The following is a 22,277-nucleotide window of genomic DNA, read 5'->3' as shown; positions in this document are numbered from 1 at the left end:
GCCGGGGCTACAAAAATGCCGTGTATATCTGCATAGACGTGAGCAACAATAGGCAATTCTCCGTTGGGGGCTGTCAATGCAGCTTGAAATGAAACTCTTGATCCATAGGCCGACGGACAAAAGTAAAAACGCGCGGACAAGAGCGATCGTTAATCGCGCGAATCGAGTTTTTTGAGATATGCTTTTATTCGAGATGCCGCTATTGGAAATCGTTCGAATCGACCGCGAGGAAAATGTTCCCCGGGGGTGGACCACCGGGGATGTTTCTTGTAGAAAAATAATCCAGGCTAAAATACAAATGCAATCAAATAGCCAATTTTGCGAAAATGTTTGCTACAACTTTTGTCAATAGAAATGTAATAAATCTGCTAACAGAACATGATAGCACATTGCTCAAGTCTCACATATTGTCACACCCTCTATATGGGGTTGATTGGAGAGTTGAAGATTGAGTGAAAAGGAGCTATGAGGTGAAATGTAATCCGTTTCGGGAACTCATATTGCAACTATGTATAAATTTATATTTACAATGTACATTGCTAGAAAATTCTTATTCTAGAAAAATTATATTCTAAGTATAGACCGTTGCATTCCACAACTTTAGCGTTTTATACAATGCATATTCTTTTTTTTTGTACCTGAGGTCAACCACTTTCTATATCGTATCCTTTTGTCATACACTCTCACCGTTTCACATCTCGTTCGATAACATCTTTAGATATTAGATTAAATTGGTCAAATATTCTAGCATCGACTAAATACGGTAGATACTTAATATTTTTATTTTTGTTCGCACATCTTCGTCGATTTATCGTCGAAAAATCATAGCTACCAGGTAGCTGTTGCAAAAATACTTGGAATGCAAACGCTTCGTATTAAACTAAGGTATGTGAAGCGATGTCGTGTACAGTTGAGTAGACTATGCGAAATTATATGTTAAGCACATTTTTAATTACACACCGTTAGGAGCTTCTCGCTGAATTGATTTGCTTTCCACATTATGCTTTCTATTTACAGGCGCAAGCAAATTTATTTGTCCGGTACATCGACAATATACAATTCTGATGTTAATCGTGATTGTAGAATTCATTATACATAGACTTCGTATTTGATTCAACAACTTCAAAGACGTTTTATATTTTTCATCTCGATGTCTGACAATCTGTAACAACTCATAAATTATGTAGGAGCATAATTTATGGTAAAGATATGAAAGTACAATATGTATAAAATTCTAAATGGCTTATAAACTCCAACGACATTATAATCTTTGCGCTATGCTCTGCGCACCTTCTCCATCGCTATTTAATAACCGATACTTGGACGAAAGAAATGACTAACATGTTGAACGAAGAATGTCAAATGTTAGAGAGCACCTAACAATCAACATTCTCATTTAAATATTATTATGAGTAATCAAGGAAAAATCACAATTGCCTACAATTATTTTTATGCAAAAAATTAATTTATATGTACACTTATTACAAAGAAGAAACAAGACTTATGTTTACTATATTTTACAAATTCTTGCAAACATTTATCTTGTACAGATGAATTTAAGATATATATTGAGTTGAGTTATACTTTCAACATAAACAACAAATATCAGAATCTTATCTTTCCATATATATAAACAAATCAATCTTCCTAATAATTTTGTCTCTCACTTAAAGGATCAAATTATTTATTATCATTAATCAGATTAAATCAAAATAAAAATTTAGAAAAGGATAAATTTATATATTTGGGAAGTTATTTGTGATTAAACCTGATATACAGAATGAGACACTTTTATAACTCAGATTATCTTTGTTTCTTATTTTAGGTAGAAAAAAGTAGGGAAAAAGACAAGAAAAAAAAGTTGTAGCAATTGGAATAATTTAAATCTAATTCTAAATCATAATAAATCTATATCTTAAATTTTAATAAATCTATTATATTAGAAAGTTAAAATATTTTGAAAAAATCTGCTATTTGTTGTAATAATGAGAAATTGTTGTAACTAATAACAGTTAATAAACAAAGTTATTGGTTACAATTTCTCAAATTTACAATTTAGAAGCATCTTTATCTATTTAAATGATGTTTCTTTTAAAAAATTAAGCAGCTTTTATTTATTTAAAATATTTTTCTTCTAAAATATGAAAGATAATTTCAGTTATAGTGTCTCACACATTTTATGTATATATGTATATATAAATTATCTGGAAAACATATTGAATAAATTAAGTTTGATACATTATGTGGAAAGCAAAATGATTCATATATTCGCAAATTTCATACGTCTGGCCGTAATTTGTCCTCAATCTTACTAAAATACTTATTTATTTATTTCTCTTTTATAACATTTGCACATACTAAAAGAAATAGAGCTCATGCATATTAAAGTAAGAAATAAGTTTATAAACATTGATAAATATCTTGTAAGTATGTAGGGAACTTTCAGTTTCTTATAGGTATTCATTACAAAACTGTGTTAGTAATGAAAATTGTTATCTAGTATCTGAAAATTCAGATACAAAAAGAGGATTGAGAAGATTTTAATATATTGTAAAAATATATGTAAAAAATCAAAGGTATAGTCTTTTGATATAAAAAAATCCGATTTGCAAATGGTGAAACCGAATATGAAATCTATATCTGTACAAAATTACTTAGATGCTATTTGCGCTGTGATGTTCTTGAGTTGTTGTTTATATATTTCCGCTTCCTTCTCCTTTTCTTGCAATTGCTTACGATATTCGGCGGCTTGTCTTCGCGCTTCTGCTAATTGTCTATTTAATACCGCTATATCCGTTACTAGCTCGCTGTTTTCTGGATTATCGTCTTCAGTAATTTCTTCTATATCGTCATCTAATTGTAAAATTGTTGATTCTGTAATCTTTGCTGGGGAACTCGCAACTTTCTGAAACATTAAAATGTATATTTATTTATATTTGCTTGTCTATTATTAATTTATATTTTATATCTGAAATATCCAAGTAATCTTACTTCTTTTGTCGAAACGGAATTCTTGATTTCAGTGACAGTAGATGCTGTTGAAGTGTTAGAAACTGTTGTAACCAATAATTTCGTTGCTTTGTTATCAACAGCAGACTTTTTCAAAATATTTGGACTTCGCGACGTAGTGGTAGACGTATTAGAATTTGGATTTAAGATTTTTGATTGAAATTGATCTGCTCTAATTGTTATAAGTTTTCTTGATGTTCCCTTCCGCGAAGCGACTTGAAGGCGTTTAATTGGCGAACCTTTCGTCAAATTCAAAGCAATTTTTCCAGCTTCTGTAATTACATAAATCATCTTAGAATAATACATTCTGAAATTAATAACTTTTAAATCATTTTAAATACATATATAAAAGCGAACCTGTTAAAACTACCGTTCTCCCACTTTCCATTGCTTTTTCTACAATAGATGGATCATCATCTACGGGTATCATTCTGATCCCATGTGCTTCTAATAACCTAAACTGCTTGCCTATCGACACAATATCTTTATGTTTCTTACTATTTATAATATTATTTGCATTAATCATCTCAACATCTTCAATTTCTTTTTCCTGTTCGCCATCTGTGTTGTTTGGCGATACAGAAATTTGTTGAAAGATCAGTTTTTGTTTCTTTTCAATTTGCGCTAGAAATGATAAATGGATACACAAAATGGAATTCAAAGTACGAAGAGAGTAAAACACTCGCACGGAGAAATATATTGCGAAATATAAATTACCTTGAGAAAGTTTACGTTTACGCTGAGATTGTTGCTGCTGTGTTATTTCAAACTTTTGTTGTTCCTCTTCCTGTATTATCGAACTTTTGCTATTATTCTCCGTCTCAAATTGTACTAAATTATTCGTGGCTACTTCTAATTCTGTAGAATTAATCTGATTCTGTTGAATATCCATTAGCACTCTTTCCTGTTGTAATATGTCCACTAAATCTAACCTATCATGCTCTAATGCAAGACTGATTGGAGTTTTCTCAAATTTACTAGTTACATCTGTATCGGCTCCGTGATCTAATAGAATGTGCATTACATCCACGTGTTCACGTTCTACTGCCCAATGCAACGGAGTCATCTTCAGCTAAAATCATTTTCTACGTTTAGTCATCTTGCATGAGAAATCAATAAATCCATACTCCGATATCGTACCATGTCTCTGCTATTGACATCTGCTCCATAGTTAAGCAGCAATTGTACCATCTGATGATGGCCTTCGTACGCTGCCATGTGTAAGGGAGTTCTGTCGACTTTTGTCCTAGCGTCCCTCGATATTCCTGCTCGAAGTAAAACTTCAGCAGTCTCTATGTGATTGTTCTGTGCGGCGAGATGGAGCGCACTTGTGCCAAGCTAAACAACAAGCACATATATGCCAATTCTTTCAGATAAAAATCTATAAAGAGTGAATAACCTTTTAGGATGCTGAAACACATACCCAATCTGTTGTAAATGGTGCGCCCCTACACATGAGCTCACGGACAGCCTCGGTGTCACCATTCTTTGCGCTATGTAGAAGCTGCTTTCCAAGTTCCACCATAGTCGAGGCATCTTGCGGTCTCGAGTGAGAGGAGACATCGCAAGCCAAGAGTCCCACCTAGTGACAATTGCATGACCATTAGATATTAACAGTAGCTTCGCGTGAGATTAGACAGCGCATTCTTTGTACATATTTGACACATTAGAGAGATACTTACGGGTATGAGGGTATCCGCGTCCAGGCCTTCGATATCGTTGGCACATATGCTCTCTTGCACAGATTGCATTCTTGAATATCCAGCTCAGTCCCCTTCGTGCAGGTGGGCTCTAAAATCATATTATCCATAACTGTGACGACCACCGCGGATCTTTCCGAACGATCGGCGTCAGCTGCGGGCGATTAAATTTTCGGGCGACTAATCACTGCCGCGCGACCTTGGGCCAGCAGAATCCAAAAGTGGGCCGTAAAAATAACGTGCTCGCCGACGGAAGGGCACGTGCGGCCGGACACGTTCGATTCCCGCCCCGCGACGTATCGCGTTTACTTCGCGGAATCTTCGCATCGCTTACAGGATGTTTTTATTTCGCTGTCTCGGGGTCGCGAGGAACTTCCTGTTCCTGTTTCATGCAACGGAAGTCCATGCCATAGGCCCTGTGTTACGTGCCCGAAAAAAAAACTAGCCGACTTACGGGTCGGGACGGGACGTTATACTTACGACCAGCGCATTATTCTCGCCTTTCTCGCGATTTTTTCGACGTTCCACCGACGGGCGCGTGGCGTCCGCTGGAATTCTTCCCCGTCACAGTCTTCGCGATTTACGGTCACGGTAAAGTTTCATGAAAATGGCGGCGCATTGGCGCCATTCCTAGCGCCCGTCCGGCTCAGGTGGTAAAAGCGTTTCCCATGTGTGCGACGAGCTACTACGAAGATCGTCCCTTCACCACTCCCCCCCAACCCCCCCTCGCCATCGTCGCCCGTGTTTACGGCTAGATGTCATGAGGAATTTAGATTGTGTCCGCCATCTGAGGTACGCGACCATCGACATCCAATAGGACAATCCGTTTTCTAGGGAGCGTGACGTAGCTAGGGTCTCTAGAAAGTATATTCTTCTATTGGATATTGAATGTGCCGCCAATAGAATATGCAGGTTTGAATAATCTGTCACGGAAAATACGGTATAGAGAATAAAATATTTTCAAATTCTAATGAAATTATTGTATCGCGTTTTTGGGATCGCTGAACACAAAAATAATATCTAAATGTAAAAAATTTCAAGTGCCGAATCTGCAGTGTGGAACAAGTGAAAAAGATTTAATATCTTTAATATTGAATAAAAGATGTTTGGATGTAATATTATATAGTGTGTGTGTGGATCTAATAATATCTTTTTTAATCTTGCTACGGCTCGGAGAAATAATATTTACTCATCGTTAAAAGTTTTTTAATTTACTTCTTATATAGCTTGAATGCACACTACAGATGAGTGAATTTTACAATTTTATTCTTAAAAATGTGAAATAAATGTGACGGACTCGTAGCTAACTTCATTATGATTCATGAATTTATCAACAATTTTTGTTGACCTCCGAGAGAGGTCTCTGTAGTTTCTCCTGTCAACCGTTCGGCGTTCGGTTCGGCGTTTAGATATGTCCGGGCATGTCCGACGAGTTACTCCGAGCTCCGAGTCGTAACTAACGTCGTATAGTACTTAACAGTTTTTATCTTGCAGTACGTTGTACGCTTTTCGTAATTCTTGAAGTTTTATATGCAGAAATTCTGCAAATTTTAGAATTCTACATTTTTTGGTCGATTTCCACTGAATCGTAAGGTATCATCAATGTATGTATTATATGTATATAAGATAATTTTATAGCACTTTGCGAGAAATCCAAACCATTTTAATGAATAAAAATGTTCTGAATCGTTGTCGATGTAATGAATATTTACGAATTTTTAATATTTACTAAAAGGTCAATGTATGAAAATTGATTGAAAAATTCCTCGAAATCTGTATATATAGGTAGTCGTAAAATTGATTTATAGTTTTCGGTTTATGAACGAAGTTTTATTAATGCCTCACACACACACACACACACACACACGCACAACGATGTTCAGTCTATTTGCTCGATGCAGCGCATCGATGTGCTTTAATCGAGCGAATACATCCAGAGTTCGGTATTTCCATCTGATTATCGAAGCTCAGCTCGCTCTACGCGTTCTGCCAATCACTGGTAAACGGGAGTCTCTCTCACACAGATTCGAGGGGATTGTCTGAATGCTTGATCAGTATCTAATCTAGTACGGTAGTACGCCATGCGAACACGTCTAAAATAATAACGTAATAAACGTAATAAAATTGTGGTGAGGATTATTAAAAACTCATTATATTTATACTCTCTTATCGTCTCGAAATAACGTATGTCTTTTTACGATATAAATTATTTAAGTTTAACGTTAAAATCTGAAACTATTATAATATTAGTGAATTTACATTATTATTTCAATTGATGTAATATAATTTACTGAAATAATTTTATTATAATTTTAAGCATTTATTTTGTGTAGTATCACAAAACAAACTTAAATGACGTTGTACGATTTACAATCCGTATTTTGGATAAATCTCCCCAAATAATGAGATTATTTCGTATTTCGTATACAAGATTAATATAAGAAATTGAAATAAGAAACTTTAAGGCGTAAAATGAATAAAAAATTTGGCAATAAGAGTTACTACTTGCAAAATGATTTGTTTTCGATTTTTTTAAGTAACATCGTGTTATGCATGAAGGAAAGAATTTAAACTGGCCTAACTTAAATATTTTCGACTGGTTTTATTTACTTTGACCTTGTATTTGCTGAGAATAGTCTCAATTTTTAATCGAAGCGTGAGTTTATCGTTAATAAAGCTGTCCGGTCATCGGATAGCTCTCGATTGATTCACGATTGAACACATTTGTTGTTTGCGTCGCGTCGACCGCGTATTGGCTTTCTTATCGCGTTTTTTTTTCCATTTACAACATGTGGCACTTTCCGAAATGACGGAAATACGTGGGCGTCGTACATAATAGAATTTTGCTCGGGGGTTTCCGGGCAATGTTTCTCGCGGGCAGCCTCATTTTTAAGCGCATCTTATCGATGTAGGCGAAAGCTGGGTCAGCGAGGCAATTGCACATACAGCCAGCGGGGCGCGCTATCACGTGCGTGCACCGCCACATCGCGTTACCCATTCCTTATATCGTAATCTAAGGAGGTGGCTGGCCGCACGATCACGCCGCGCCGCGCCGCACCGGGCGTAAGCTTGCTTGCATGCTTTCGTTTTACGGGAGCGGGCTGGGACGGTGGTACGTTGGGTAGCCTCGTGAATTTCTTACGAGGGAAAATGCACAACGGCGTCGCGGTACTCGCGGTTAACGCCGAGCTTACGCCCCCGACAACGGGAAACAACGGTCGCACAGGGACCGCTTTCACTTCATATACGTTCCTGTCGCCTTAAATTTTCCAACTTCACCGGATTAAAACTTTCCTTCCTCTCCCCCTTTTCTTCCCTCTGCGCGGGGGGGGGGGGGAGGCTGCCTCGGTAAACTGTCCCGTAAAAATAAAACTGCCCAGAAGCATATGGCGCGAACAGTGGCAAAGGGTAAAGATCGATCGATTTCCACGTTATGTTTTATTTAGAACACGAACGTCCCGAAAAATCGCTCGAAAATGGACCGACGATTTTTCATTTTTTTCGCTAAAAGATTGCCTTATGAAAAGAGAACGTAACGTACGATTGACTCGATATGTGTATAGAATGATAATATATCTTGCTTTCTTATATTCATGAAAGTGCTCTTCAATCGACACGTGTTTCAATAGTTTCTTGGAGGGTGAGAATTTTCCAATCTGCGGGATATATACATACTTAACGCATACGTATTTTAATATCGGGTTCTCTCGTAACTTAAATATCTGGTCACAGTTTAAAACCTACGAAAATTGCAATTGTGCAACTGTGTATTTCTATTTTTCCTTGCGATCGATAGATTTATGCCGCGAAGAACCGTCCGCGAGCGTGCTATGAAAAGCGAAAATAATCAAAATTACGACTTTTACATCGGAATTAAGCGTCATTACGGCTATAGTAGTTGCACATGCATTTACACACGAGTCGCGATGCAACGGCGCGTTTCTTAAGTGCAGTTCACACGGTGCTTTTTTGATGTCCGGTATATTAGCACGATGTAGTAGTTAAAATGTATGGTGTACTTGAGGATGTCGAGCTAAACTAGTTTGCCTTCCTCATCGCCAGCTATAAGCACGCTAGTAAAGTTAAAATATTCAAAGTTTATTAGCTGCTAGTACTGCATCGTGTGTCTGCTAATCCTTTCGCCAAAAGTGCTGCATAGAGCAGCCAGACATTTTCAATAGACAGGATAAATTTGAAAATTTATGCAGAATTGTATGAATAAACCCGTAAAAAGAGATATACTCTCTCTCAAAGAATACATTTATCCTAAAAATACACAAGGTAATTTCTCCTGAAAATACACGTTTTACGAATTATTAAAATTATTCTAAGAAATTATTGAATTCTCGCTCTAATGGCAATAAATTTTCTCAACTAGCCAAATTATAACGAAATAAAAATACGAACACTTTGTAAACATATAATGTGATGTTGGCGCTGGTATGTGCCCCGTTCTAAAATATTTTTATATTAGCAGGGTATACAGAGAGAGAGAGTGCTCTACTTCTCGCGTTATTCTTTTAACGACAGATTCTTTGGAGACAATTTTGCTTTACGAAAATTGTCGATGCACCGAAAACAAACGAAAAAAAGATTTACCGAACTGCAGGCAGTCAAGTGAATCGCAAAATTACATTATTTAACTTTACATAAAATTTATTTTAATAAAATTCTGATTTGAAGTTTAGTCGAAGAAGATAATATAAGATACTAAAGTTGCGAGAGTGATCTCTCTCGACATTTTCGCTGAGATGAGATCGACCAAATTGATCAACGACCATATCATTTAAAAAAATCATTAAAAGACATCCTGTATACAAAATAGCTTATTTTCAACGCGCCTTTAAACAAACAATAAAAAAATGCGTCGTGTAAATCACGTTTTACGCGTAGACGCGCGCGTGGCGTTCGTGCCGCGTATATAGAAACCTAAGGCACCCCGCGTCAATTATTACGCTCGCGCGTGTCATGTAGTGTTTCAGAAACCCGATGCAGAATCTAGGAAGTGCTGCACGGGAAATGAGATTCTTGCGTGAACAATACTCGACCTCTGCACGCCTGTGTGTGTGTGTGTGTGTGTGTATATGTATACGTGTGTATATTTTATATCACGAAGGGGGCACGAATTGGCATTCGGCAATTCGCGGAATCTCTGTTATCGTAACACCGCGCCGATTCCACGGCGCTTCCTTCATGTTCTCACGATTTTCGTATTTTCGAATAACCTTGCAGTGTTACGTTCTCTCCTTATGTCAATCTCGAGAATTATACAAAGTGAGCCGAAGGAAAGTAAAATAAAAATTTATTACTGATCTTTCCGTCGCCTGTTAATTTAATTCCGATAAGTAGAATAAATATTTTTTCTACGAGGGAAGGTAAATAATCTGCACGAAATCACCGCGCAAACCCTGCCTCTTTGATTTCTCTCAAATCTGAATTGGGTGAACGAATCAAAATAATTTTGACGCGCTTCACTCGATGTTCGCCCGTGCGCGTTTCGAGATTCAAATTACTAGGGCACGATAGTAGATCAATTATAAACAGCCGTGACCTCGGTTAGATCACTGACAGATTAATAGTCGTTCGCCCAATCAGCTTGAACGAATCAGATATCGACGCAATTACGTTAGTAATTTAAGAGTACCGGGCGAAAGGGGGAAGAGAGTTATTTCTTCGTTTTAACGGGCTTCTTTTTCTTTTTCTCCTCAGGTCGATACGGCCCCAGCTTCCGGCGCACCATGACGCCCCGCCACCAGGCTTGCATCTTGATTGCGCTATGCTGTACATGATCCTCGTGCTCCTTTTGTCTTCGGAGCGCCTCCTGCTCCGCGAGGTATGTGTCGATGAATTCCTGGTTATTGCGATACTGCAACAAACACCGTCCGTATCCAGCTTCAACGCGAGTTTATCGACATATTTTACCGGACTCCGGATGTCTTTCTCGGCAATAAGTGTGTCTTATACGAGATTCATTGGGGCTTTACGCGATCGTGTATCTTCATGAGCAATAAGGGAAGGTTCAATCTTGTTTGTTATATACGGACGTGTGATTAAAAAGTAAAGGGCTAAATTCTGCTGTAGAAGGTCGGGTACTTTATGTTCGGAACAAATTTTATTGCAGGACGTTAAATAGATTTAAAAATTGGACGTAATGTATGTAATATCATTTAAATAATCTGATTTTTTGTCAATGATTAAAATTTGCGAAATTTTATGAGGAACTTATGATTTGAAGAAAAAGTTAATTCTTTAAAATTACTACAATAATCGTTCTATAATAATTTGATAACAATCTTAATCTGTCAGTATACTAATAGAGATTAATATACAACAAATATAGAACAAATATAGAAAATATTTTCTGCGTGTTTGAACAGGGCATTTTTGTGTTATGAATTCTGCCAGATCTCTATATATGTAGATACCTAAGCTAAGGGAAATTAATCCGCAAACTTCCGGTCAATGGTTTAGTTCTCACTCAAATGTACATAAACCGGTCTCCGGAACATATGTGAAAGGTTCTCAGGAGCCTGGAATTCGAGGGGATTTCGGCTATTAATAACGATCATCAAGACATTTCTGAGTCTCGGCGGACACGTATATACTTGACGCGAATTATCGATTACCCAACGAAACTTCGGCGCGCCCTTTAAACTCACCCGGCGGGCCAAGTTATCTGAGCTTGATTGCCAATAGGCGGAACGTGACGTAGTAAATCAGACAGTCACACAGAGAATGCGAAATAAGATAGTGATTGTGCTTGTTACGCCGGCTGGGATCCTCTTTATCCGGCAATTAAGATTCACAGTGGCGGTGGTCAGAGTAATTAGCGGCGGAATGCAAATTGAATTACTGCGCTCGCACCGTACCTACCGCGTGAATGAAATAAAAATATTTCTCGCACTGTCATGTCGCACAGTTTTCGAGTCATTATACCTCCGTTGTAAGTTCCTCCAAGTATCTCCGAGCATCTTCGATCTCATTGCGTACTTTGTGGATCTCCTCCTCATACATTTTCTTCTCCCGATCGTATCTCTGCCGCCATTGCTCGATCCGATTCTCGACGAGCTGTAAATTCAAAGTAAATATTTTTGTTATCCTTACCGGGGCATCTTTGCCAACTCGTCTTAAATTTGACGAAATTGATTTCGCGCAAGTTGCTCGAGCATCCGGCAAAAGCGCCGAATTTGTGTTAACATATCCACTGTAAAAAAAAAGTCATAAAAAGCTCCGATCTCAAAGTACATTTTTCAACAACCTTTTAAGCTTTTTCGCTGAAGAACTTACGGGACCGCTTAAGCGGTCTTCATTTTAATGCCGGACCCTTTTAAGTCTTAACTATTTAAGTACGAGCTGTCTACGAGACATTTTTGCTCGTTTTAAGCGAGAGAAGTTAGGAAGGAGTTCGCGCTCACCGTTACACGCCGCGTCAGATAACGCGTCAATACATCATTCACGTGATTTTCGTTCCTCTCGCGCACGCAATGATCATTCAAAGTCTTTTTCAATTCGTCCAAATCCAACTCGTAACGCAGCACGTACTGCTCCCGACGTGCCGCTTCCCACACTCGGACATATTTAATCTCCGCGTCCTTAATTAGTTTCAGCCTCTCCTTCTCGTCCTAAACATTTTGCCAACAAGTTTCGTTTTCAACGTGGCTCTACTTACGCACACAACAAATAACGGTTAAACAGTAAAATTTGATGATTTATCGCCGTTACGCCGTACATATATTTGTAAACCTTCCGCAGCTTACGAAACATTTACCCGTGTTAAAGTGAGCTTCTTCGTTAAACGCTCCTCCTCCTTCTCGTTCGCTGTTTTCTTATCGGCAATCGCTTTTCGTAACTCTGCCACGATCGTCTGCATCCTTTTATTTTCTTCTATTACAAGCTGCTCCTGTTCTTCCTGCGACGTGATTTTCTCGATCTCCTTGGTTAATACGTCGATGGTTCCGTGTTCGTTAATTTCTCGCTTCAAGTCTCGTATTATACCGCTAACATATAAACTGCAACGTAAACGGTATCCCTTAATTTTTGCACATTCAGGAGGATATCTATTTTTTAGCATGTTTAAAAAATTATATCTCTCTGGCAAGTATTGAGTAATTTATAAAGTCAAATAGAGCTAATTTAAAAGGGGGATTGCTTTTAAACTTTAACCAAAAAATATATTGTTTTGTTGATAAATACTGATATTAAATTATAAAAAAAATTATTGCTTAGTAAAATATGATTTTTATTGGACTATCATATCATAAAAGATTTAACGTAGTACGCAATGTAATTTTCATGTTGTAATAATATCTCAAACACAATTCTGATACAAATTCCAATACTGATTCCAATACAAATTTATAAAATGATATTTTTTATTATATAAAACTCACGAGTCTCCATTTCAATGGTAAAAAATGTAGCGGTTTGAGCTATTGATCAATACTGGTGGATGTGATATAGATTATAGGCCAAAAATGTTTAACCTTTATTACGTAGTTCTTATCAACGTGCATTTTGTTTTATAAATTAAATATAATCTTGCGACCATGAAAATATTTCTATGTAAACTTTTATTTAGACTTTGAAGATATTTATTTTTGCATTCATTATATTGGATTCATCATTTTCAATTTTTATGTTTTGATCCTATTTTTATATTCAGCGATTACAAAAACTTTGAAAAATAATTCAATTTAATACATTTCTCTTCTAAAAATAATTGGATGTAAAAGAGTTAATATCGGAATGTGAACGGGAATATTTATAATCGAGTTTTACTCATTAGATCTGCAATATCTGCATATTGGCAAACAATTCGAGAACTTTCTCAGTCAATGTTGAAACTTTATTATATTTGTATTTCATGATTATTAAGTACGATTTATAAATTGAACCAAATAAAATTTTTTATTTGGCTCAATCAAAACCAATGGATGCAGATTTAAATATAAAAAATAAGTTCATATTTAAATAACAAATACGCGCAAAATTATGTTTAATTACAAAATAGCACGTATAATAATTATTTGAAACGAAGCATATAAAAAAATAATCAAAACGGCGACTGTTATTACCATAATATTTTAAATGCTTACACGATTTAAATCTGATACTATAATGTTGTAATACATGAATAAAAAAAGAAATTGCTTGTCACTCATAATTTTATTTCTTGAGAAAACAGGTGTTAATTTATTAATTATATAATTAATTTCGTTTTGAGGCTTCATTGTTATTGAATGGTCTATTGGTTGAACCACCACTGCCACGAATATGTCAGTCTTTCAGACAGGCTTATGGACAAACTAAATACATTCCGACCTGTCTCGTCGAAGCTTTTCACGCGCAGCTTCCCTCCGTGAATCCGCCATACCCGCTGCGCCTCCGGTGAGCGTCTGTAGAATAGACGTTTCCGAAATCCTGCGGATAGATATACAAAGACAGGCGCGTCATAATGTAGTCGCGTTTTATCGCGCTGTACCTCGCCCGACGTACTCAACATTGGAAAAAATATTAGTGGCGTCGTCTCTTGTCGCCGATTGTTGTCGCAAGGTATTTTGGTAAACTGCCAATGAGTCCGCACATTCCTCCAGGACCTCCAAGACAACTTCACGCTCCGCCGGCGAAAATCCTGCGGGACTTGTCACTCCAATCGACGCTTCCATCCTCTGTTTTTTTTTCTTCTTTAACGAAATCGAATCGGTCTTTCGTTCGCTGTGCGTCGTAAACGTAGCTGTTTTCGTTAACAAATTTATATACACAATTTTATTCGAGAATAAAACTGTGAAACGCGGAAAATATTTCGAAATTGTTTCGACAGGAACCGCGCGAGAATAACAGAATCACATAAGTATGTCTTACGATGTAAGGAATGTTTCACACGGCGAAGTAAGGTTCATGCATTTTTATGCATGCACTTGTACATACGTTTTACGTCCAACGTCGACAAATTCAATGTTAAATGTGTTCGCCTGATAGATACGTCGTGTCAGTCTACGTCTGTCTGATAAGCCAATTTATCACGCGTTCCTGCGTAGATTCAGCTCGACTTCAAGACGGTTCTCCGTTACTTCCTTAAATTCTGAGCAACATCAACGACACAGTCGGCATACCAACTATCTTTTCAGAGAAATAGGTGCAGGGTAGGTGCTCGGAACGATCGATTAACAAGAGGCGATTTATGTATTTACTTTCTCGAACTGACTTTTTGCGAAAAATATATAATCGAAAATCAATAATGGAAGAGCGAAAGACAATAAAATAAATTAGCGAATGACCATTAACTTCACTAAATAGCCATTTTAATGCAATTTATGTAACATTTTTTTATTAATAGACGAAGCGAGTCACGTAATTCGTTATAAATTAATATTTCATCAATCTAAATATTGCAAAAACTACTGACGGCAACCTAATGGTATGAAAAAGTGCATAATTTTTATGAAGTATAGGTAATGTTTGAAAGTGACGTTATTTTTTTGATTTTTTAAGATTATCTTGAGATTTTTTATTAATACATGCCATTTTACATAATTGTATAACGAACATTAAGACGATAAAAATACACTTCTTAAAAGTAATCTTGAAATATCCTTTAAACATTTGTTTTATAAATCCGAGTAATTTACAATAATGATGTATCATCATTAAGAATTTTTCCGAATTTTTCTGAGATATTAACTTATAACTTCTTATATACATGTATACAAAAAAAAAGAACATATTTAATAATCATTCGATATACATAATGAACATTGAAAGAGTATATAATACACAGACATTACCGTATATGTGCCAGACACACTCTTACAAATAAGCAGACATTTTTTCGCGGGCTAATTAACACATCGTCGGACTGGCATCACATCGTTCCCGATACACTGTATTGCGAAGAAAGAAAAAGGAGAAAACCGTCCAAACTCCGTACTAGCTCCGCAAACCTTTCGAGCGAGTTAAACAGTTTGATCCATCGCCGCGGGCTGCCGTGGAAACGAACTCAGGGACCATGGACATTAAAAGCGGCAGTAGGCATGAGAAGAAAAAAAAAAGGAAGACTGGAGTTTCACAAACAAAATCGTACAGTAGAAAATGAAAAGGAAGCATTTGCCGAGGGGAATTTTTTTCCCTCTCATAATGTGAAAAGCCCAAAAGTCCGACTTGAGCGCGCTGCGGCATTTTTGAAATTAAATTCATCGAATCGCTGCGGGGAAAAGTCGCGCGCGATTTCGTTAATATTCCCGGGAAACGGAAATCGCGAAAAATCCGAGAAGAGTTGCGACTTAATGCGCTCGTAAGGGCGCGGGCGTCGGCGTCGCATCGTTCTGCGAACACACTCTCCGAAACGCGATTCTGCTTCTCGCACATTTCCGGGAAAGTTTTCGCGGAGAAAGAAACTTTTTGCGGAAAAGTTGGAGTCTTTAAAGGCGCGGACACACTCGTACATTTAGCACGAACGCGGACGGAGCCAAGTACATTTTGGCTTACATGAGGCCGAGGAAATGCATCGTGTAGTTTTGCCATAGAATGCCTGTCTGGAATTATCGATTTTAGGTATCGTGAAATCTCCCACTCGGCGTTTTATCTCTCAGCACGGCAAAAGACTTTTCACGTTGTTCTTTTGCTGTTAGTCGCATTTCCAATAACATTATAATTTAGAAATAATGCCACAAAGTACGTGTATAAATACATACATCGAACAAAATAAAACAGGAAAGCTTATAAATTTTGTCGAATACCTCGTAATGTTATATGCTTTGTTGAAAGAGGTTTAATAGACAAATGCTATTCAATACAATGCGTTTATGTTAGAACTTATTTGTTTTTGCGATCAAATTGACATATTGGAAAAAGGAAACTATGGAAATTCGATAAACATCGTTCTATCTGATCTGCTTTGGACGAGCAGACCTCGTGCTGTTGGAGTTGGTTCTCAATTATTCCGCGAAGCGAAGCAAACGAAAGTCGAAAACTGTTAAATTGATATCGACATAATTACTATCCGATTGCGTTAGGGTCCTGGTCCTGGGAAAAAATTCTGTGGGCGAAAAAGGGCGCGCCAGTACGTATCAGTTTGATTGGAAAAGTTTTCACATCGAGAGGGGACTTTTAATTGAATCTGCATTGTCTGGCAAGAGAGAGAGAGAGAGAGAGTTCTTCGCGTGGCCTCTCGAGTTCGTGCTCTCGTTTAACGTGAAGAATATCGGATCGTGAATTCGTAAAAACAAGATGACGATATCATCTGTTACAAAGAAATCTGACAAATCCTGGGTTTGCGTATACATGGATGTTTCACTGTGCTGCTTTTCGATACTTATTCGATTAATCGCACGATTTGACAGGTTGCAAGTCACCTTTTGATTAAACTGTTAAGCAAAAACGAATCTTTTCGAAAAAAAATTAGATAGAGAATGTAAAAAACTGAATGCAAAAATTAGATGAAGAACGTCAAGATTGTTAAGCGTGTGAAATATTATGTATGATCTTATGCAAAAGTGGATTTACCTATCAAGTAATTGTTTCGGATTAAGTATCAAAAATTTCGAAAATCTAATGGTGCTTACGGTATATGTATAATGCTTTTTTTATTTTGAATCAATTTAATTTTATATTATATTGTCATCAATAACTATAAAGGAGTCATAAGAATCACATGTTTGACATTCTAGTAATATATTTTCTAATTCCTTAAAGTCGATATTTTTGCCGTCAATTTTTGTTGTAGAATTACTAATCCACAATTTGCGACACAAGATTTCTTATAAAGAAGTCTGATTTTGCCTTAAGACAGAATTTTATGGAAGACACCGTCTTTTCCATATTAAACACTAATATGAAAGATTAAAACAAACATGGATTTTCTCCTTCCTTTTAATTTTTCTCTTGAATTTTCTCAATTAGTTGCAAAAGTATTCATAAAAATCTCGTTTACAATAACATGAAAGATTTGATTCTTATAATAAGTTAGCACAAGTTTCTCGAAAAATAACTTTGAGTATAAACGTTAACTTCGACATTAAAATATATAGACTGAGAAATCGGATATTACAAAGTTATAAATTTCTAATCCTTGAAGAAGGAGAGAGAAAGAGAGAGAGAGAGAGAGAGAGAGAGAGAGAGAGAGAGAGGGAGAGAGGGAGGGGGAAGGGGATTTGGTTTAACAATTTTTTATTCTTTTTATTGCTTTCTTACTTGAATTGTTCTTTTAATCCCTTGACTGCTGATGACGAGAATTCTCATCATTTTGAACATTGCGTTTAGTGCCGCGAAAATGCATTTTCTCGTCATAAAATATTTTATTGTATTAGAGCCGCTAAGTGATTTTATCACTAAATTATAACTAGGGGCTTTTGGGTATGCTTGTATGCTACACGATTTTTGAGTCTGATTTACAAAATGTTGCTTTAGAAAAAGGATATGTTAGCAGAAAAATAAAAACTTTCGAAGATTTTCGTCATGAGATATTTTGTTATATGAAGTTTTATAATGATTTAATGACTGAAACACAAGGTACATTTAGGAGTTTTTGGATGTGCTAAACGTAACGTTAAAGTCATATTTGAAAAAAAAATTTTTTAACAGTTTTATGACAAAAGCTGTCATAAAAGTTTATGACAAAAATTTTCTTTAATTTGACTTTGAATTGACTTGAAATTCGTCATCAGCATCATCAAAAACCTCTCTATGGCCGGTATTCATAGTCCGTTCTGATTTCACGACTGTCTTAAGTAATGTCTTAAGATGCTAATACGGCTCTGTGATTGGTTTATGACATCTTAAGATTGTACTTAAGACGGTCTTAAATATAAGAACCGACTATGAATACCGTCCTTTATAAACTTTCATTAATTTTCGAGAATCTTTTGTTTTGGGTATTTTAGGACCACTCGAGGAAAATGGTGTGGCACTCAAAGGGTTAAATAATTGAGTTCTTTTACATATATAAGAAATTTTTTACTATTTTCCCTTGGAAAAAAATTACTGTAGTTGCGGAAAAGTACACAAAACTATAGCAATTACTGTAATATTTACTATAGTTTCATGTACTTTTTTCGCAACGGCAGTAGTCTTTCTGTAGTTTTTTTTTCATAAGGATTATCTATCTTTCATCTCTTCCTTTTGTCTTATAGAAGAATCTTAAAAAAGTCACGAAAAGTGCATTATTATATTAAAGAAGAGAAACTTTTAAATTAATCTCTAATTCAATTTATTTTAATTAAGTTTTAAGCGGCGGAATAAATTTTCTTTCGGTCCGCCTGTTTTTCTATGGGAATAATTTATACACTAATGTCAGGTCATATTTCCGAGGGAGGTGCAGTCAGTTGCAAAAGACAGAATGTTAAAAAGGCTCACAATAAATCTCCCAGAGATTGATTCCAAAATTTCTCGCAACCCAGCAGCGCGGCGGTTATATAAGGAATGTAGGAACGCGAAATGCAACGCGGTAGACGAAATTCAGAGTTTCACGAGATACCGTTCGCGGGCTGAAATGGGGTGGCTGTCCCTTATCTAAGGCAAGAGTAAACCGTCGCACCCTGTCGGCTGTTATCGCAGTCCGAAGTGGACCTAACCCGCGCGCAGGAAGACGTATGTGTACACATGCGGCGACCAGGAGGCCACCTCCGGCGCCGCGGCGCTTGCGTATTCGCGAGGCGGCGTCGGCGTCGCGACGGCGCGCTTCCGCCGCGCCCGATGCCGTGGCGAGGAGACGCGAGGGCGGTGTCGGTGGTGGTAGCAGCGCGAGAGGGTTGTTCTCGTCTACTCGCCGTGCGCTCCTCGCCGTCGTCGTCGCCGTCGCCGTCGCCGTCGCCGTCGTCGACGAGCGCGTCGCGGCGCTCGAGAGCGTTTTCTCCCTCGGGGATCACCCAGCCGCGGATCGCGATCGCGGGGACTCCTCGGCGCCTCGTTCCGGAACGCGCTCCTCCTGGTGCGCGGATTCCTATACGCGGATCTCGAATCGCCGGATCTCGGAGCCGACGGGAGAGAGTCTAGAGAAAGAGAGAAGGACTGCGCCCCCTTCGTCCTCGTCGTGGCCGCTCCTCCAAGTCGCGGAAATGTCCTCCGGTCTCGCTCGCACGGCGAGCCGCGCAAGGTTATAAAATCCCACCCCGTTGTTACCCGCACCGTCACCGTCGGCGCCGTCGGCACCGTCGGCGTGGATGGTGCGCTGGTGGTCGTGCTAGTGCCGGTACTGGTGATCGTCCGCTCTCTCGTCTGCCAGTTGTCCAGTTGTTGTTATTGTCCGGCGCATCTCGCACCAAGGGTGAGTACATCAGACTTAACCCTTTCGCCGCGTTCGGTCGTCATCTCGCTCCTCGTTCCTCGCGCGAAGACGCGAAGGCGACGGGTGAGAGACGACGCGAGAAAAGTGCGCGCGTCTCGGAACAAGCTTTGACGACTGAACTTGTGTAATGTCGATTCGTGCCCTACCGAGGGTTGTTACGGGTAACCTAGTTGGCACTTTTCGCAACCCCTCGTGTTTATGTCGACCCCTCTTCTCTCTTTCTCTTTCTCCCTCTCTCAGTCTTGTCCTCGCTCTCATCCCCGTCTCTCTTTCTCTTTTTATCCCTCCACGACCGTCTCGCTCTTTCTTTTTCTCGGGCGGGGGTGGTAAACATGCCGTCCTGCAGAGACGTTCGATGGGAACGACGCCGAGAATCCCGCCTGCGGGAAATAATCTCGGTAAATCGAATTGTAATCGCAGCGGGCTCTACTTCATCATCGTAACAAAAATTATCAGTAGATATTGATGCTGATATGATCTTGATGAATCCAGATCGCGCGAGGTCGTAAATGCACCAAGACGAATCGCGATAATCAAAATATACGATTAACGTAGCCGACAGGATAAATGCGATATCGTAATTTATTTCATAAAATCGCTTTCTAATGGTTCCAACAAGTCCGGCAAATAAGTCATTGTCATTACAAACAGTTCTATGAGTAGGGTACTAAATTCGTCATTGAGATGGTATTTCGGTGGCGCATGGTCGCCGTTATGCAAACACTAGAGTTAACCCAGAAAGCCTTCAGAAACCAGATACGTAAGTGAATCGGCAACGCGAAACACTAATTTAATTAAAATCGCTACTTGCGGAGTTAACTCATACAATTGCATAACGCTGTTCAATTATCACGATTAATCTTATGTTTCTCGGTCTCTTGGTATCTGAGCGTCGAAAATCAGATTTACCGAATACACCGTTAATTTCACTGGCAGCTTACTAATATCATTAATCGATTTATTATTATTATTATTGTGATTTGTTATTAATCTATTTATTATTATGATTCGTTATTAATTGATTTACTATTATTATTATTGAGCCAGGTGCGTTATAGCAATAAATTCGGTCGCTTTCGATTCGTTTCGTACGCTCGACTGAAAAAATAATTATTTTAACTTAATGCAGTATCAGCCAAAATGAGAATTTAAATCGCCAGTGAATAATGAAAAAATCAGCGTAGGTATCGTTTACTCGACCCAACTGGCCAAATTTATTTTAAAAACGCTACGTTTCGACCATAGATTTCGGTCCTTTTCAAGCGTATGACATATGAAATTTGGCCAGTTGGGTCGAGTAAACGATATCTACGCTGATTTTTTTAATGCAGTATTATGTGGCAAATATTATTTGTATTTACGACAATTAATTGTACTATAGAATAATGATAGTGCAATCAACCGTGTCTTGCTGCTTCCTTTCTGCCTCAGCTCTATTCTCTTTTTCTGATTCGTGTGATTACCTATATATCGCAACTGCGCCAAATTAAGCTGCAAAAAGAGCGTTTTATTTTATTTTATTCTAATTTTTTTACTTTTAGAATTATTTGCTAAAGTAAAATATGATTTTCGTGTTTTAACGAGGCTTTAATTCATCGCCAAATGTGAAATATTCTCTCTCTCTCTCTCTCTCCCCCCTCTTTCTCTCTCCCTCCCTCTCATCTTCTCTCTTTTTCTTGAGAAGAATTACTGGCTTATCTGAATCCGAGACTCGATTAACAAATCATCATTTTAATCGAATTTTCTTGCGGGACGTGTTTTTAAAAGCACTCGACTTCTCTCATTTTGCTTGTCGCGCGAACACTCGTGCAATCGCTTTTTCCCACTTCCAATTAACGTCCTGCACGCGGCCAAGTGCCTAGTTTACATATGCGCCTGGAATAGGCATTTTTGGTATTAGAGCGCTCCCCTTTTGTGCTCAATCTCGGACAAGAAAACGACAAATAGAATAAAAAGTAAATGATATTTAGTATTAAATGTTAGGTAAAAATTTTTTATTACAAAAATTAAAAATTGAATTGTAAATTTTTTCTCATACATATAGGATGTATGAAAAATTTAAAATTTAACTTTCTTTAGAAATTATTCTTTATATAATATTTGTTTGAAAATCTCCCTCTTTTCCGATTCTAACGAGATTTGAATATGTATGTGTGTGTTTTAGTATATATTAAAATAAGCGACACATATTTTTCAATAGGTAGTGTTGTTCATGTATAGGTGAAGGAGATGAAATACCTCCTTGAAAAAAATCGATTTTTATGTTTCCAAGCATATACCATTAGGAC

General features: G+C 37.6%; 3 protein-coding genes across 5 annotated transcripts in view; 1 reads left to right on the top strand and 2 right to left on the bottom strand.

The window, feature by feature from the left end:
- Nucleotides 1–500: 500 nt before the first annotated feature.
- Nucleotides 501–5,388, bottom strand: Atac3 (Ada2a-containing complex component 3). Its single transcript, XM_071701660.1, has 8 exons — nucleotides 5,190–5,388; nucleotides 4,692–4,800; nucleotides 4,433–4,591; nucleotides 4,150–4,347; nucleotides 3,727–4,081; nucleotides 3,367–3,633; nucleotides 2,992–3,281; nucleotides 501–2,905 (listed from the first exon to the last, which is right to left on the bottom strand). The coding sequence occupies exons 2-8, from the start codon at nucleotides 4,758–4,760 to the stop codon at nucleotides 2,651–2,653; spliced, it is 1,593 nt and encodes a 530-aa protein (XP_071557761.1). The 5' UTR covers nucleotides 4,761–4,800; nucleotides 5,190–5,388; the 3' UTR covers nucleotides 501–2,650.
- A 756-nt stretch (nucleotides 5,389–6,144) lies between these two features.
- The window catches only part of Nachra3 (nicotinic acetylcholine receptor alpha3 subunit), an 86,288-nt gene continuing 70,155 nt past the window's right edge, over nucleotides 6,145–22,277 (top strand). For 2 of the 3 annotated variants that reach the window (XM_071701652.1, XM_071701647.1), the window contains exon 1: nucleotides 19,440–19,968. The gene's annotated coding sequence lies outside the window, so the exon portion shown is untranslated. Of the gene's footprint in view, nucleotides 6,314–10,418; nucleotides 10,543–19,439; nucleotides 19,969–22,277 lie in introns of those variants that run through there. The other variant, XM_071701648.1, reaches the window with a different exon arrangement.
- LOC139770026 (dynein regulatory complex protein 9) lies at nucleotides 10,259–14,437 on the bottom strand. The gene is made up of 6 exons (XM_071701654.1): nucleotides 14,205–14,437; nucleotides 14,031–14,129; nucleotides 12,478–12,718; nucleotides 12,125–12,331; nucleotides 11,646–11,777; nucleotides 10,259–10,575 (listed from the first exon to the last, which is right to left on the bottom strand). The coding sequence occupies exons 1-6, from the start codon at nucleotides 14,372–14,374 to the stop codon at nucleotides 10,375–10,377; spliced, it is 1,050 nt and encodes a 349-aa protein (XP_071557755.1). The 5' UTR covers nucleotides 14,375–14,437; the 3' UTR covers nucleotides 10,259–10,374.

This window comes from Temnothorax nylanderi, unplaced genomic scaffold, assembly GCF_030848795.1.
Source record: "Temnothorax nylanderi isolate EJ_2023f unplaced genomic scaffold, tnyl_v1.0 TNYL_tig0027_pilon, whole genome shotgun sequence".
Classification (NCBI taxonomy): Eukaryota; Metazoa; Arthropoda; class Insecta; order Hymenoptera; family Formicidae; genus Temnothorax; species Temnothorax nylanderi.
Note: the sequence above shows the minus strand (reverse complement) of the source record. Positions and strands in the feature narration are given on the sequence as shown.

Coding starts and splice junctions, on each gene's coding strand:
- Atac3 (XM_071701660.1), bottom strand. CDS start 4,760: ATGCAATCTGTGCAAGAGAGCATATGTGCCAACGATATCGAAGGCCTG. Junction 4,348..4,432: donor CACCATTTACAACAGATTGG/GTATGTGTTTCA, acceptor CTTGTTGTTTAG/CTTGGCACAAGTGCGCTCCA. Junction 4,082..4,149: donor ATGTCAATAGCAGAGACATG/GTACGATATCGG, acceptor AAATGATTTTAG/CTGAAGATGACTCCGTTGCA.
- LOC139770026 (XM_071701654.1), bottom strand. CDS start 14,374: ATGGAAGCGTCGATTGGAGTGACAAGTCCCGCAGGATTTTCGCCGGCG. Junction 11,778..12,124: donor ATCTGACGCGGCGTGTAACG/GTGAGCGCGAAC, acceptor TTGAATTTACAG/CTCGTCGAGAATCGGATCGA. Junction 10,576..11,645: donor TGGAGGAACTTACAACGGAG/GTATAATGACTC, acceptor TGTTTGTTGCAG/TATCGCAATAACCAGGAATT.